General features: G+C 38.1%; 1 protein-coding gene across 1 annotated transcript in view; it reads left to right on the top strand.

Annotated features, from left to right (window-relative positions):
• Window positions 1-610: 610 nt before the first annotated feature.
• RRM1 (ribonucleotide reductase catalytic subunit M1) overlaps window positions 611-18,122 on the top strand; it is a 36,953-nt gene continuing 19,441 nt past the window's right edge. The window contains exons 1-7 of the mRNA XM_042905478.1: window positions 611-892; window positions 8,039-8,127; window positions 10,606-10,783; window positions 11,858-11,958; window positions 13,939-13,998; window positions 14,898-14,937; window positions 16,354-16,516. Of these exons, the coding sequence (XP_042761412.1) occupies window positions 874-892; window positions 8,039-8,127; window positions 10,606-10,783; window positions 11,858-11,958; window positions 13,939-13,998; window positions 14,898-14,937; window positions 16,354-16,516 (650 nt within the window). The 5' untranslated portion in view covers window positions 611-873. The remainder of the gene's footprint in view (window positions 893-8,038; window positions 8,128-10,605; window positions 10,784-11,857; window positions 11,959-13,938; window positions 13,999-14,897; window positions 14,938-16,353; window positions 16,517-18,122) is intronic.

Genomic DNA, 18,122 nt, shown 5'->3' on the forward strand with positions numbered 1-18,122 from the left:
CCCCACATTCAGTCACCAAGCACAGTCCATTCTGCTTCCACAAGGCCTAATAGCTGACCCTGTTTCTGCCACCACCCGCTGGAGAATTATAAAAGCCCTGCCCTGCTCAAACTCTTCCAGAGTTCCCATTCCGTCAGGCTAAAATTCAATGCCCTTGGCCTAGCAAGGCTCTCTTCCAAGGATTTAGTGCCAGATTTCCTCCGACCTAGAGCGTGGGCCTCCTGGCTGCCTCCAGCTCTGGATCGAAGGCTACAGCCCACATTGGACAGCAGTCGGGTTATTATATTCTAACAGTCCTCAGGACAAGAAAGGGTTTTTGGATGGTTGGGTTTTTATTTCAAAAACACCTGAACCATCTTGTTCTCGGCGGGGGCGCGCCAACGAGGAGGGCGGGGCCGGGCCTGGCGGGTTCTGCGCGCAGCGCGGGGTTCCTGTCCCAGATTCCTCTATGCCCACACTCAACATGGCGGCGGGAGAACCGCGTTCCCGCCGGGCGTGCCCACACCCAATGTGGCCGCGGGAAAGGCGCAGTATCCAGGGCCCTGCCCATACCCAAGATGGCGGCTACTGGGGCGAGGCTTACTTGGGCTTTACTAGCCCTGCCCACCAGCCAGGGCGCTGGCAGCGTCGAGTAACGTCATTCGAGCTCCGTCGCGCCGCTTTTGCGTCTTGGGTGGCGGGAGCGGGAAGGGGATTCGGATTGTCGCGCCTCCGCTCCGTGGAGGAAAGTGCTCTCTGGCCCCAAATCCAGTCCCTGCACCTGAGTACCCCCAGGAACCCGACCCTTCGCACCCTACTACCTTCTCGATCCCGCCGGCGCCTCAGAGCTGCAGTCCCGTCTCGAATCCCTCAGCGCTTCAGCCACTAGCCGCGATGCATGTGATCAAGCGAGGTGAGAAGCCGGGGAGGGGGCGGCGAGTTAGTGGGGGGCAGGTAAAGGGGTCGCGGGCTGCCGCCGCCCTTGCAGTCGGCGGCGCCCGCCCGCCTCCACCGCTTCCCGCCCTGCCCGCAGAGGCTTCCCGCCCTGTCAAGCCCGCTCGGCCTCTGGCTTGCGTCAGTCTGACCCTCCCACCCCCCACAAGGCCTTCAGTCTGAGCCCCCTCGGCTTTGTCATCCTGGCGCCTTTCTAAAGAATAATACCTCCCCTTTATCGGGTGGTTCCTGTGTGAGCCGAGCACTTTCCAGGCAGTGTTTATTAGCTCCTCTTCTCAGGTGAAGAATCTGAAGTGCAGAGAGAGGTCTGGTGACTAACGCAAGGCCACCCAATTAGTTGATGGTGAGGCCAGGGTTCGAACCCATGGCTAACATCGGAGTTGTATTGGAAAACCCTGGGGCTGATGAGCTGTCCTAGGGACTGGGAGGAGCCGGGAAGAAGGGACTCAGCCCTAAATGGGCACCTATCAGTTTCCTGATCTCTTTTGTGCGGTGAAAAAGAAAAGATCTTAGACACAGACAGACACCCCTGGAATTTGCCCTTTGCACGACGTGTGTTGCCACTTGCCCCAGGAGTGGTCTCGGAGGAGTTTGGGACTGGGACTAGTGATACAGAATCAGAGTAGGGTGGCAAAGACAACTTCTGACAGGATGAGTACTGGGAAGGGCCTGGGACTTGTGTTCTTCCTCAACAGTTATTTCCCGTTAGACTTGCTGAGTTTCTCCTTTTTGCCAGCCCTTTGCTTGGCAGTGTGAAATTATAAGAGGAGACGGTCCCTGCCTTGCCAAAAGGTTTAATCGGTTTGGAAAAACAAGAGCAAAACATACATTTAGCAGAGAACCGTATGAGGCAAGTATGAACAAGTTTCAACTTGAACCTACTTGCCCCTGTTAAAGCAATAAAGTTATTTCAAAATTGTAGGCACTTAGTAAATACTGGTTGACTGGATATTTTGTCCACTAGGCTGTGAGTGTTTCAAACATCGGGACTTTATGCCTATACTTGGCACAGGACTTACCATGAATAGGAATTCAAAGAATGAATGAGAATTATTTTAAAATATAGGATGGATATAGGGGTGCCTGGGTGGCTCAGTTGGTTAAGCGTCCGACTTCGGCTCAGGTCATGATCTCATGGTCCATGGGTTCGAGCCCTGTCTGGCTCCGTGCTGACAGCTCAGAGCCTGGAACCTGCTTCAGATTCTGTGTCTCCCTCTCTCTGCCCCTCCCCCGCTCACGCTCTGTCTCTTTCTCTCTCTCTCTCTGAAAAATAAATAAACATTAAAGAAGTATATATGATATAATAAATGCTAGGGGTAGGCAGGTGGTTGATTTGGTTTTGTCTGGGTAGTTTAATAAAAGCCAAGAGATGGAGAAGTGGACAGTGGTGGTCCATCTTCTAATCTTTAGTATCTTGAGAACATCATTCTCTGAAATTCCTAGTCTTCCATTTTAGCTCACGAAACCAAAGACCAAAATACACAGTGTACTTTTATTGGTCCTTTCCTGTGAATGAGACGAGCATCTAGTTTTTTAGACCTTTGAAAAAAGGAGGATGAGGATCCCCTTATGGTAAGTCTGTAACAAATAGGAATTGAAAACTTGTGAACCTAAATTACTGGAGTAGGTAACACCTCTATGTTATATTTTTCAGCTTTGGGCCCACTTTAAAATGCTGTAGTTTAGATGGTACTTCCTACCAAAATAAGCTCTGAAAGGCAGGGCTTATTTTGTTTCTCATTCCTTCAGAGAACATAATTTGATCCAGATGAGTCTCTGCTAGATTCTGCCAGTGTAGCATTTAGCAGGGCTTGTTAATATACAAAGTGGTACTTCGGTTTCTTTTATTTTTGACTTTTATGGGCTTAGGGTTTTTCTTTTTCTCTCTCATTTTTGCCATGCCAGTGAGTAGCAGACTGACTTATGTAGTTTTTTTAATTTTAATGTAATTATCCAGGAGGGCAGCTGGCAGTCAACCTACTAGTATAGTAGTCCTCCCCCACTTATCCGGGGTTTTGCTTTCCACGGTTTCAGTTACCCGGACATCCGTGATCTGGAAGCAGATGATTCTCCTGAGTATTGTCAAAAGGTCAATAGTAGCCTAACTGTACATCACAATGCCTGACTTTCACCTCATTTCATCCCATCATATATTCATTTTGTCATCTGACATCATCCTGGTACCACGAGGTATTTTAAGAGAGAGAGAGAGAGAGAGAGAGAGAGAGAGACCACATTCACATAATTGTTATCATAGTATATTGTTATAATAGTTTTATTTTATTATTAGTTATTGTTTATCTTTACTGTACCTAATTTATAAATTAAACTTTATCATAGGTCTGTATGTACAGGAAAAAACAGTATATATGAGGCCCAGTATACTTTCTGTGATTTCAGTCATCCATTGGGGGTCTTGGAATGTATCCCCTGTCACAAAGGGGGTACTACTCTATTTACTCAATGTGCTTATATCTTGCTAAGCACTGTGAGGGAAATAATAGAGGAAGAAGGCAGCTCCATCTTCAGAGATCTTAGGATTGTTAGGGACATAGGATTAATCATATGAAAATTGTTAGGTAACAGAAGGAAATAGTAGATGAGTATTTCTCTTGCTGTCTTCAGCTATTTTTTTTTTTTTTTTTTTTCCTAATGGGAGAGTATTGTATTCCTCAGGGAGATTAAGGTTAAAGAATAAAAGTTGAGAATCATTGCAATAAATGCAGTGTAGCTGACTGAGTTGTAAAGTGTGCTTTAGAATGCAGTATAGGGTTTTCAAAACATTGGGTTGTAACCCATAGTAAAAATTATATTTTACATCATGACTGAGAACATGCCAGTCTGTGTGTGTGTGTGTGTGTGTGTGTGTGTGTGTGTGTGTATTCATGAAATGAAATTTTTTTTTTTCAAAATAATTCCTTTTAAAGCATCCACTTGTACTCTCATAATCACTCTTCTATTCCCAATCTGTTCTCTAGCTCTCCCTCTCTTTTCCCTGCTTATCTCCCTCCCTATTTTCTCCCTTCCTTCTTAATTCCCTTTACAGCCCACTGTATTATTTTGCAAGTCTGTGTGGATACTCTGCTGGGCACTGAGATTAAGGCTGAGTAGGCAGACATGGTTCCTGTTTTCAAAGATCTTACAATCAATTGATAAAGATAGACACATTTATTTTCATTATTTTTGTTTTAAGTTTATTTATTTTGAGAGCAAGTGAGCGTGAGCTGGAGATAGGCTGAGGGAGCGAGGGAGAGAGTCAGCACAGAGCCCAAGACACAGCCTGACCCAGGGCTCAGTCTCAGGAACCATGAGATCACGACCTGACCCAAAATCAAGAGTCAGACTCTCCACCAACTGAGCCACCCGGGCGCCACAAAGATAGACATGTTTAAGAACTTAATATAATAAGATATGATACTCTGAAAGGTAAAGTAAAGGCTGTAGGAGGCCATTCATTCAGTTTTTCAGAAAGCATTTATTTAGTACTTCTTTGTGCCAGGAACTGTTTTAGGTAGTAGAGATTACAGCAATGAACCAAACAAGGTAAATCCCTTTTCTCATGGCATTTACATTCTGGTGTGGGTGAGAGTGGTATGTATATGTAAGAAACAAGTAAATATAAGAATCAGTCAACTTCAGATCATGATTAGGGAGATGATGATAGTAAAACAGTAATGTAATAAAGGTGATTGAGAAGGTAATCTTAGGTTAGATAGTCAGGGAAAGGTCTGAGGAGCTGGCATTTGAGCTGAGCTCTGAGTAGTATTAAGAGCCAGCTGTGTGAAGATCTGTGGGTTAAACATTCCAGGTAGAGGGGATAGAAAAATCATACCTTGTAGAAGAGGCACATCCTTGGTTAACTTACAGTATAGCAAAGTCTTCCTGAAGAGAGAATCAGAGAAGTTTGTAATCAAGAGGACATCAGACAATTAGTATTCTAGAGGATTTCAGAAGAGGAAGAGGTCAGTGTAAGTTTGAGTGCTTGGGGCAGGTCCCGTGGTATAAGCATTGATGTGGGTGTGGGAATGGGAGGCGCTATTGGAACTTAATGTTATTTTCACAGGGAACAGGTGAAAAAGTGATAGAGGGCCAAATTAAGGAAGATTTTGCTTGAGAGAAGAGGATAATGTAGGCAGTGAGAAGCAGGGATTAATGATGTGATGAAGTCAGCATCTGAGTTGCAAAGTTGACCAAGTGGAATGATAGGCTAGAAAATGGGCCTTTAGACTTCCCCTTCCAGGGTGAGTCGGTATAATTGCTGTTGTACTTTTTGTCAGTTTCCTGATTAACTTGGCAGCTGCAGAAATCTGTTTGCAAATATTGCTTTGTGATCATCTGTCTGCTTAGTTAGCCAATTGGTAGAGCATTGAGGGCCTAGTCCCCGTGTGGGCCAGTAAATTAACTCTGTTGCAGGGTTAAACACTGCATATGTGAATCTGGCCAGAACAGGAGATCACAATGGTGGTCAGAAAGAGGGCTGTCATAGTGTTCAGATATTAGTGCAGAAGAAAAAATATCCTGTTTTATTGATCAAAGGTTAGTAGCGGTGTCTTAATTTTAATTTATTTTTCATCCAACATTTGAGAACTTACCTTGGGTCAGCCACTGAACTAAGTTTTAACATAAAGATGTGAATGAGAAGGCCAAGTGTAAACATATAATTAACACATTGCCCTTTAGTTACTAGTTAAAAAGGATTGGGGGTGGGGAACAGAGAAGATAAACCAAATGAATCAGTTTGGGGTACTAACATTTATTGAGTGCCTCTTTTGTATCATATACTGTGATCAGTGTTTTCCCAATAAGAGCAGCTTTTTAAAAAAAAAATGAGATATAATAACTGTAATTATACCAAAGCTTTTAAGACAAAAGCTCTTTTTTACCTAATCTCATTTTGTTGTTATAGTAAACTGATGTAGTAAGAAGAGGTATAATAATTATCCTCATTCTGTAAATGAAGATCTGTAATGTCTGGTCATATTGTGTGGCTTGCCTAAGACAAGCTATTTAGTGATTGGATGTATTTACTATTCTTGACAGGAATAAATAAATAAAGGTTGGATGAACTACTATTGAAGTTAAACTAAGAATAATAGGACTTTGGAAGGACAAAGAGGACTATATTCTGAATACAGAATCGTAAAAGGACTAACTAGATAAGGTCTACATGTATTTGCTTACCATATCCCAGAAATATGAAAACTAAGAGGTTGGAAAAAGCAAAACAAAAACTAAGAAGCCTCTGGAAGATTGTCTTGAATTACAAATAGAAGTATGTCTTTACATGGTATGAAGCACATTCAAAATCATGAGTATGAAAGACAAATTTATCATGAAGATGTTGGACAGGTTTTAAATAATTTAACATTTCTAAATATTTGAGTACCTTGCTAGGCCTCGGTTCTTGGTCGGGGCACTGGACAGTGTATTGGTAAATAAAACTTGCAAAAATATTTTTTCCTTTTGGAAGTTATATTCTAGCAGATGAGTGGGGAGCTCACACGGTAAACAAATACATAAATAAAGTACATAGTAAGTCAGATGGTACTAAGTGCTGTAGAGAAAAACTAAGCAGAGAAGGAGGAGGGGGGTAAGAAGAGCAAGGCTGTGTTTGGAGCATTGCAGTTTATTTATTTATTTATTTTTGTTAAAAAAATTTTTTTTAGTTTATTTATTTTGAGAGAGAGCAAGCAGGAGTGGGGAAGAAGCAGAGAGAAGGAGCGCTAGAATCGTAAGCAGGCTCCACACTGACAGTGCAGAGCCTTACACGGGGCTTGAACTCAAATCATGAGATCATGACCTGAGCTAAAAACCTAGAGTTGGCCGCTTAACTGACTGAGCCAGCCAGGTGCCCATGGGGTATTGCAGTTTAAAAACAGGGTGATCAGGGGCACCTGGGTGGCTCAGTCAGTTGGGTGTCCGACTTTGGCTCAGGTCACGATCTCACTGCTTGTGGGTTTGAGCCCCACGTCGGGCTCTGTGCTAACGGCTCAGGGCCTGGACCCTGCTTTGGATTCTGTGTCTCCGTCTCTCTCTGCCCCTCCCCTGCTTATGCTCTGTCTCTCTCTTAAAAATAAATAAATGTTAAACAAAATAAAAATAGGGTGATCAGAGAAGCCTCACTGGGAAGATAGCATTGACCAAATACCTAAAAGAGTATAGATAGCAAGGAGGCCAAGGTTGCCAGGGTTGAGTAAGTGAGGAAGGTGGGAAAGAAGAAGGTAAAGTTGGGGAAGGGCAGGGGCACACAGGATAGATTGTGTAGGATTCTATGGACTATAATGATTGTACTCGTAATGATTTTGACTTTTATTCTGGAGGAGATTTGCGGGGGATAATGTCATGATTTTGACTTAAGTGTTTTTTTTTTTTTTAACGTTTATTTATTCATTTTTGAGAGAGAGAGAGCTCACAATCAGGTGAGGGGCAAAAAGAGAGGGAGAGAGAGAATCCAAAGCAAGCTCTGAGCTGCCATTGCAGAGGCCAGTGCAGAGCTGGAACTCACAAACCGAGAGATTATGACAGGAGCTGAAGTCAGACGCTTAATCGACTGAGTGACCCAGGCATCCCTGGACTTAAGCTTTTTGTTTTTTTGTTTGTTTATTTATGTATTTTGAGATAGAGAGAGAGAGAGAGACAGCGAGCAAGGGTAAGGGCAGAGAGAGAGAATCCCAAGCAGGCTCCATACTGCCAGCGCAGAAGAGCCCGACATGGGACTTGATCCCATAAATAGTGAGATCATGACCTGAGTTGAAACCAAGAGTTGATGCTCAACTGACTAAGCCACCCAGGCACCCTGACTTAAGTTTTAAAGAATAATTCTGACTGCTATCTGGGATAAAGGGAGAAGCATCATTTGGGAAGTTATTGCAAGAATCCAACTGATTTTTAATGTAAAGGAAGAAGGGAAGACTTTCAGTATAAAATCCCTACTTTTTGAAGACACAAAAAATTTTTTGATGAATCTGTTGGGGTCTGAACTTTTTATCTGTGAAATAGCATCTCATGTTCATCAATATTCAAAGTTCGTGTGTTAATTACCTTTGATTCTTTGACATCGCTATGTTATTAAGTGCTAACGTGAATTGCATGGTTTGTTCTTCAGATGGCCGCCAAGAGCGGGTTATGTTCGACAAAATTACGTCTCGAATCCAGAAGCTATGTTATGGACTTAATATGGATTTTGTTGACCCTGTAAGTAAATATGGTTTATATTTAAACCTTGTTTCATGTGATTCTTTTTACTAGTCTCTTATCTCTTATCATTCACTTGATACATATTTTGGTTTGATATTTTGGTTATGGCGTTGGATATAAAATGTGAATTCATTGCTTAATGCTTATTTTCTAAAAAACAAAAACAAAACAAAACTTACTTTCTAAAATTGGGTCCTGTGAGTTCTTTTCAGAGAACTATGAAAAGAACTCACAGAACTCACTCTCTGGAAAGAACTCACAGGACCCAAATTTAGAAAGACTTCCTTGAGTAAATTGTTGTATTCATAAGTGGAAAAGCCTGTAGAAAAGCTTTTTTTGGAGTTATGGTCATTTGGATAGGAACTGGTTTGAAATTTGCTTTTTTGTTATCTATGTAGAAAGAATACATTTAAGTAATATAAAGTGGATTTCATGGACAACATTTAAATTAAGGAGAACTATTCATAAGCAAGTTTTTCTGTTTTTCTCATTTTTTGTAACTTAGCTACTCTAGACCCTTATCAACTCTTCTCTGGATTGCTGTCTGTAGTGGTCTCTAAAGTGTCCTCCTGGTCTTCCTCTAATTTTGCCCTCTTCAGATGCATTTTACACATAGCTTCCAAGATGATCTTTGAAATAGAATCTATAAGAACCCTTTTTCCAAACCCATTCATATTGCCCCAGCTTTATTTAGGTATTTTATCTGTACTGTTGTGGGGCTGGTGCTGGCCTCATAGCATTAATTACGTGATATGGAAATTCGTTATATGTCTCTGTCCTCCTCTAGAATCGAGGGTGGGCTGTGTCTTATTCTTGTGATATCTAACAGTGCTTGGCATATATGTAATTAGACACTTGATAAATATTGAATTGACCAAAATGTTCAAAAGAAAATAATTTTAAATAACCTTAGAATACGCATATTATAAATTCTTTTATATTTAACAATATAAATAATATTATAAATAAATAGGAATGTAAGTAAAATATACTTATATTTTACATTTGTTTTTATATTTAGGAATTCTAAATAATAACTAGAATAGTTGAATATTAGAGTTGGAATGAATCTGAGAGATCAAACTATTTCATCTTCCTGGTTTAGAGATAAGAAAATTCCAAAGACAGGGGAGTGAGATGTACCAGTGACTTGTTATTTTATCCTGAATTCTGATTACTTGCCATGTAGCACCAGAAGCTATTCAGAAGACTTCACTCCTCTTTTACTGAACATAACTTATATCTTGGATCTGAGAAGAAAGTGATCAGGAGCAACTTGGGCTTAGGTATAATATAAGTAGAATTGATTATAAACTAGTGATACACACACACACACACACACACACACTTTTTTTGAAGGGGGCATGCTTTGGTTAACTGGGAAGTGCATTGATTTTCTGTTGGATTAAGGTGTCTTAAAGATTCAGTCAACACCCACATATATACAACTTAGAATTTGTTTTTCTTTATTTTGTTTTTAATGTTTACTTATTTTTGAGAGAATGCGAGAGACAGTGCAAGCAGCGGAGGGGCAGACAGAGGGAGACACAGAATCTGAAGCGGGCTCCAGGCTCTGAGCTGTCAGCCCAGAGCCCGACGCGGGGCTCGAACTCACGAACCGTGAGATCAATGACCTGAGCCGAAGTCAAGACGCTTAACCGACTGAGCCACTCAGGCGCCCCTAGAATTTGTTTTTCTTAAAAATATATGGTAATAACTTGTGCACTGTGTGTTTTAAAAAGGGGAACCTCTTACAGTATGGTCTTGAAAACAGTGAAATACAGTGAGGTTGAATGGGATGTGGAGCAGAAGACTTAGTAACTGTGGGCAAGTCCCAGTATCCTGAGCCTTAGTTTCTCATGTAGAGTGGTGATGGTAATAATGTCCATCTCACATGGTGACTGAAATGTCAGAGAAGATTATGAAAATTGAGCTACTTTGTGGCTACTTGTGAAGTGCTAAAGAAAGGGTAGTCATTAAATTATTTGATGAGTCTGCCTCAACCCTAATTTATACCTTTATCTCCTTTAATTGGAATGATTGAAGTTTGATTCATTTGTTTTCTCATCCTTGTCCTTAGGTAGAATTGGGGGGAAATGGGTAAGTATATAGCTCAAACCCTGGTCACAGAGGGAGAATTTGAATGAAAGATGAGGAAATACTTATAAAATCACTGGTTTGTTTTTAGCTATTTTCTTGTGAGACTATTAATCTTTATAAAAGCTATACTTGGATTTTCTGTTTGTTTGGTGATACCTCTTCATAGCAAATGTAGTATGCATTGTCTGGTGGATCTATTGGTTTATGTGTTCTTATTACTAAGTTTCCCATAGTTTATTCTGAAAGATAATTTTTCAGGAAAGGTAGTTGTCTATTTTGTTTTGATAACAAATTTGATGGCTTTATTCATTGCTCTTTTAAGGAGGCTAGTGGTTCTTGGAGAAGCTCAAGTAATTCGTGGTTTTGTTTTTATAGGCTCAGATCACCATGAAAGTAATCCAGGGCTTATACAGTGGGGTCACCACTGTGGAACTAGATACTTTGGCTGCTGAAACAGCTGCGACCTTGACTACCAAGCACCCTGACTATGCCATCCTGGCAGCAAGGATTGCGGTCTCCAACTTGCACAAAGAAACAAAGAAAGTGTTCAGTGGTGAGTCTCCAGGAAAAAGTTAGACTTCTCAGAAAATTTATAAGGCTACTAAAATGAAACCTTAAATATCAAAAGTTACGTCTTACTTTAAAAGTGTGCGTGTTAGTGGCAGAGAAGAGACTGGAACTTCTGTTTCTCCATGCTGCTGACCTGCATGAGAAAGTCAGTGGATCCTTTTCTTCTCTCTCTCTCTCTCTCTCTCTCTCTTTTTTTTTTTTTTTTTTTTTTTTTTATTAAAGCCCATCAGTGGTTGGTGGTGGTTTGGTTGGTAAAATGAGTAATATTTATTGGCAAGTTCTAGGTTGAACAAAATGTCTTTTGTCACCATTAGCAAGCATTTCATTCCATCACTCATTTTATAGCTCAGGGAATGTGGGCAAAAGAAGGTTAAATAATTTGTTCAGTGTGTAAAAAGTGATATATGAAGAGTCAGCTGGTAGACTGAGAGTACAAGTCTTTTGGCTCAATTGCAGATTATTATTATTTGGGGCTCAAATATCACCCTCTTCATTGGATTTATTGTATGTATATTAGTTTTCCCAAAATTGTTCTATAGATTCAAGATAATCCCAGTCAAAATGTCAGCATTATGTGTGCTTATATAAGTTTTATATGTAAATGCAGAGAGCCACACTCTGCTATCTGCTATGATGTCTTGAAGAACAAAGTGAGAGGGCTAACTGTTTATAGAAATGAAATGCTTGTGATGATAAATTATGAATTTAAAGTTGAGTTTCTATTCTGTTGGGATAAAAAACAATTGAGATAATAATTTCTGCTTTTCTGTATTTTCAACCAATAATTCTCAGTGGGGTTGGTCATCAGAATCACTGGGGAATCTTTTTCACATTACAAGAGCCTATGTTTACTCTAACTCTGGAAGATGTTTCCTTTACTGAGGTATTAATCTATATTTATTCAACATGTATACGTTTATTGAGCACTTTCTATGCTAGGCAGTCAGATAGGGTGGCATGAAAAAAAGGGTTGAAAACCCTTAGACTGTTATCTGAGGATTGAATTTGCTGTTAAGTGATTTTGATATTTATTTATTTATTAAAATTTGTTTTTTAGATGTGATGGAAGATCTCTACAACTACATAAATCCACATAATGGCAAACACTCTCCCATGGTGGCCAAGTCAACACTGGATATTGTTTTGGCCAATAAAGATGTATGTATAATGCTTTTCTGGTGAAAATTTTTTTATGGATTCCTTTTTTTTTTTTTTAAAGCAACAAGCATATTTTTAAAAATTTAAACATTATAAATAGTATAGGTAAAAAGTAATTCTTTCTCCTTCTCTGAATCCTGCTTTCTAGAGCAAGAATGTTTTATCATTTTTGACTATATTTTTCTAGAGCTGTTCTATAATATATGTGTGTATGTGTGTGTGTGTGTACGTGTACATATATATTTTTCCTTTTAGTGGTAGTATACTATGCATACTGCTCTTGCTGATACTTTTTTCACTTTAAGTTTATCCTGGAGATAGTTTTATATCAACATTTATGAACTTACCCTACTCTTTCTAACAGCTGCATGGCTTTCCAGTTTATAGATTTATTATCATTGTACATATATGTAAGAATTGCTCTGGTGATGAATATTTGTTTTCCATTTCTTGCTGCAGCAAATATCCTTGTATGGTAGGTGCTTTGCTCATAGATGAGTATATCAGTAAGATAAATCCCTTCAGTGGAGTTGCTTAGCCAAAGAGTATGTGCATTCAAAAATTTAGTAGACATTGCCAGACTGACTCCCAGCATAAAATCTTTAGAGATCTTGCTCAGCAACTTAAAAGTTGTCCACTTGTGTTTTAATCCCTTTCTTAACTAGATCCCACAGGACAAAAAAGGGAAAGATGTGTAGGTCTAGCCAGCCCTTTTGTACATGGATTTATTTACCATGTTTTTACCTTTGGTAATAGAATGATTAGTCAACTGTCTCTCTAAATGTGTATCGGATGTTAAAGAGAGTGAGAGAAAACTGAGTTGTTGTGTGTTGTTCATATGTGTAATCTTGAAGACAGGTTAAAAACAAAAATAGGGGCACATGGGTGGCTCAGTTGGTTGTATCCATCTCTTGATTTCAGCTCGGGTCATGATCTCACAGTTGTTGGATCCAGCCCTGCCTTGGGCTCCACGCTGAGCATGGAGCCTGCTTAAGATGCTCTCTTCTCCCTTTGCTCCTCCCCCCCTCATGCACGCTCGCTCTCTCAAAAACAAAACAAAACAAAACAAAACCCCCAAAATAACAGCAAAAACCTGTATTTATAAAATAAATACTGATAATCATGTATTTCAGTTCCCCATTACTTAGGCTAGGCACCTACCTGCCTTTGACAACAAAGATGCCCTTAAACATTTAAGAGTAAAGGAGGAGTGTCATATAGATTTTTCTAGTTCTTGGGCATGGATCATTATACAGAAAGCATTTCTGTTTTGTGTTTTGAAGAACAATAATAACTCCATTTTTTTTCTATCCAAAATGACTATTTGTACCTAGTTGCTTTTGTTTTCCTCTAAACAGCTTTATAGCAAAGAAAAACTCTGTAACAGTGACCAATTTTGCTATAAATCTCATTGTCATGACACTAGTTTATTTAAAACCTGCTAAAAGACCATAGATTTTGAAGAGCCTTAGAATTGATGTAATCCTACCCTCTGTCATTCTTTATTAAACTGTTATGTGCAGTTTAAAATGGGCTAATTTTGAAATAAAAATATGTAGTAGTAAATATGTGGTACTAATACCTTTAAATTAACAGGTAGTCTAAAAACATGTTTAAGGATGATAATGTCTCTTTTATGCTTATGTTCTTTCCTTCTTTAATTACAGATTAACTGTAAATATAATAGGGGAAGTTTGGAAAATCCCATTTATATTTTTACTTATGTACAGCTTACATATACATGTTCTCTTTTAGTCTTTTAATATACATGTTTTAAACCTAATCAAGATACTCTATATACTGTTTTACTTTCCTAATGTTAGATATAAATTTCTAGTCTACAACAATACTTAGTGTTCTTCCTTTGTATCCTATGTCAGTTTTAGTTTCAGGGCTGAAAGAAATCAGATTTTGTGAAAATCTAATTATCTTAATTATGGTTTTTTTTTGTTTGTTTGTTTGTTTTTTAACCTCTATTAGCGCCTGAATTCTGCCATTATCTATGACCGAGATTTCTCTTATAATTACTTTGGATTTAAGGTAAATAATGGGTTTTAAATAAGTGGGAATTCCTCATTAAATCAGCAAACACAGGTTTTTGTTTATGTTTTAGTGATACAATTATAAAAACAATAAGTTTTGGGAGTTGGGATGGACCTGGGGGATTAGGTTAGGGTGGCGATGGTTGTTTGAATTCAGGAAAGATAGCTTAATCCATTTGCAGTTTTTGAATTTTACAGGTATTACTTGTGGATTACTTAAAGAGATATGTAGATACTTGGCTAGAATTATTCCGTATTATTCTATTTATGTAACAACTATTTATTGAATCCCTACCATGTACAAAGTGCATTTTCAGGTACTTTTGTGTTGATAAACAGTATTGTGCAATGATTGAGAACATGAATGTCAGGCCATCTGGGTTCAAATCTCTGCTCTCTTATTGAGCTGGTTAAATTTTTTTTTTTTTTTTTTTTTTTTTTTTAAGCTGGTTACTTAATCTCTCTGTGCTTATTTCCTCACCTTTCGAATGGGGATAATGATAATAAAATTTCAACAATAAATTCTCTTGAGAATTAAATGACTCTGTGTATGTGTGTATTGCTTACATCAGTGCCTAGCTTTACAACAGCACTTTGTAAGTATTAACCATAATGATGATGATGACGGTGAATACCACGACTTCTGCATTTAACATTTTACACATTAATATAGAGCTGGCTTTTTCTAGAAGTTTTCATGTAGTCTTTTCCAAAACAGATGGCCAATTGATAATGTTCCAGACCGAAGCTAGTAAAAGTATATTCTTCTAAAAGCTATTCTTATTTAAAATAATACAAAAACTGAGAATATTTCAATAGATTGCCTTATTAGGAAAGCTGTATTGTGTCTTTAAAAACTGTGCTCTGGAAGTTTTTTGGTTGCTTTGCTTTTTCTAGACTCTGGAGCGGTCCTATTTGTTGAAGATCAATGGAAAAGGTGAGAAATGAACATGTTTGTTATATTTTCTGTTTATTATATTGAATATAGAGCTTTGAGCTATTAGCCTTAACATTTCTATTTGAGCACTAACATTTTTTTTTTCAGTTTTTTAAAATTAATTAATTATTTTTTAATTTACATCTTAGTTAGCATATACTACAGCAATGATTTCAGGAGTAGATTCCTAATGCCCCTTACCTGTTTAGCTCATCCTTCCCTCCTGTAACCCCTCCAGCAACTCTTTGTTTGTTCTCTATATTTAAGAGTCTCTTATGTTTTGTCCCCCTCCCTGTTTTTATATTATTTTTGCTTCCCTTCCCTTATGTTCATCTGTTTTGTATCTTAAATTCCTCATATGAATGAAGTCATATGATATTTGTCTTTCTCTGATTAATTTTGCTTAGCATAATACCCTCTAGTTCTATCTACATAGTTGCAGATGGCAAGATTTCATCCGCCGTATGTATGTGTGTGTATATATATATATATATATATATATACACACACACACACACACACACACATACACACACACACACATACACACCACATATTCTTTATCTATTCATCTGTTGATGGACATTTGGGCTGTTTCCATACTTTGGCTATTGTCAATAGCACTACTATAAACATTGGGATGCATGAGCGCCTTCGAAACAGCATACCTGTATCCCTTGGATAAATATCTAGTACTGCAATTGCTGGGTTGTAGGGTAGTTCTTATTTATTTATTTATTTATTTTTTAATTTAAATTTTTTTTTTTTTTTTTTTTTTAAATTTACACCCAAATTAGTTAGCATACAGTGCAACAATGATTTCAGGAGTAGATTCCTTAGTGCCCCTTACCCATTTAGCCCATCCCCTCCCCCACACCCCCTCCAGTAACCCTCTGTTCTCCATATTTATGAGTCTCTTCTGGTTTTGTCACCCTCCCTGTTTTTATATTATTTTTGTTTCCCTTCCCTTATGTTCATCTGCTTTGTCTCTTACAGTCCTCATATGAGTGAAGTCATATGATTTTTGTCTTTCGCTGACTAATTTCACTTAGCATAATACCCTCCAGTTCTATCCATGTAGTTGCAAATGGCAAGGTTTCATTCTTTTTGATTGTCGAGTAATACTCCAGTGTGTGTGTGTGTGTGTGTGTGTGTGTTTGTGTGTATGTATATATACACTACATTTTCTTTATCCATTCATACATTGATGGACATTTGGGCTCTTTCCATACTTTGGCTATTGTTGATAGTGAGCACTAACATTTTTAACTTTAGATTTGGTTTATGATTAATTGTTGGTGCTTATTGGTATAAAGTTTTTTAAATTGTCTTTGGTGTTCCTGTTTTGACTCCAGTACATGTCTCAGCCTAGTTTTTCTGACATGTCCCATCATGTGACACTCCTTTTGTTTTTAGTGGCTGAAAGACCACAGCATATGTTGATGAGGGTATCTGTGGGGATTCATGAAGAAGATATTGATGCTGCTATTGAAACATATAATCTTCTTTCTGAGAAGTGGTTTACCCATGCCTCTCCCACTCTCTTCAATGCTGGTACCAACCGCCCACAGCTTTCTAGGTAAGTGTCCTGTATGTTTGCTTTTAATGTTCTGAAATGGTTTTGATTAGGGAAGTAAACCTTGACCTGAAGAAACAAGGCAGTTAATCACATACAAATTAATGCAAATGAGGGAACAAAGCTGTAGTGATTCACTGATAGTATGATTTTTACATAGGAAATTCAAGAGCATCTACAGATAAATGATCAGAATTAAAAAGAGATTCTGACAAAGCATCTGGATATAAGTTCAGTATTAATTAATGAAGTTTCCTATTTTAGCCCTTAGAAGATTAACTTTTAATGTGTATCATTTATAATACTGGAAGGTACCTAGGACTAGATCTAATAAAAGATGTGTAAGACTTTTAAGGAGAAAATTCTAAAACATAATTGAGGGACATTAAAACAATGGAGAGTGATTTTATATCATAAATGGATTTAATATTATAAAGATGTCAATTTTTCTCAATTTATGGATCCAGTCAAAATGTCAACATGCTGATTGCAAAATTTATTCAGAAGAGCAAAAGACTAAGAACAATTTAGTAGGCTTTTCAAAGATACCAGGTTCTAATCCCTGGAACCTGTAAATGTTGATTTATAAGGAAAAATGATCTTTGTAAATATGATTAACAAGGATCTTGACATGGGAGGTTGTCCTGAATTATCCAAGTGGGCCCTAAATCCGATCAGAAGTATCTTTATAAGAGAAAGGCTGAGGGGGATAAGATACATACAAAAGAGAGGAGGCAATGTGAAGATAAAGGCAGAAATTGGAGTGATGTGGCTATAAGCAAAGGGGCTACCAGAAGCTGAAAGAGGCAGCGAATATTTCCCCTAGAGCCTCTGGAGGGAGTGTTCTTGATTCTGGCCCAGTGAAACTTCTGTTAAACTTCAGGCCTCCAGAACTGTTTCAACCCAGCAAGTTGGTGGTAATTTTTTAGGGCAGCCACAGGAAACTAACATAAATAGCAATAGCAGGTTTTGAAGAAAAAGCCCTACCAGATTTCAAGACTACTCTAATGCTATGGCAATTAAGACAGTGTGGTATTTACCCTGAGATAAGCAAACCACAGGAATATAACAGAGAGCCCAGAAAGAGATTCAGGCTTATAAGGGAACTTGATGTATAATTGAGGTGTTACTGCATTTCACTGGGGGAAACGGTGCTAGGGAAATTGGTTATCCTATGGGGGAAAATTAGATTTCCCGTTTTCATTCCATATACAGAAATATGTTAAAAAAAAAATCTAAATGTGAAAGTAAAATCTTTTAGAACATTAGAGAAAATAGATAAATATTTTTCTTCCTACTTTTTACTATGAGTTTCAAATATTCAGAAAAGTTTGAAGGAAGGACAGTAAATGTCTATACACTCACCTCTGCCTAGATAAAAAAACTATTACCATTTTATCATATGTATATGTATGTATTTTTTATCTTTAAAATTTTTTAAAATTTTTTGATTTTTTTGAAAGTAAGTTGTAGACATCATGACTCTTAATACTTCATCATGCATCTTAATGGGAGATTATATGTGATCTCAGAATGATGAAAGATTTCTTAAAGTAAGTGTACTAGATAAAACATCATAAAGGAAAAATTGACTACATTAAAATTAAAA

The sequence above is a fragment of the Panthera leo genome, chromosome D1 (genome assembly GCF_018350215.1).
Source record: "Panthera leo isolate Ple1 chromosome D1, P.leo_Ple1_pat1.1, whole genome shotgun sequence".
In the NCBI taxonomy this organism is placed as follows: domain Eukaryota; kingdom Metazoa; phylum Chordata; class Mammalia; order Carnivora; family Felidae; genus Panthera; species Panthera leo.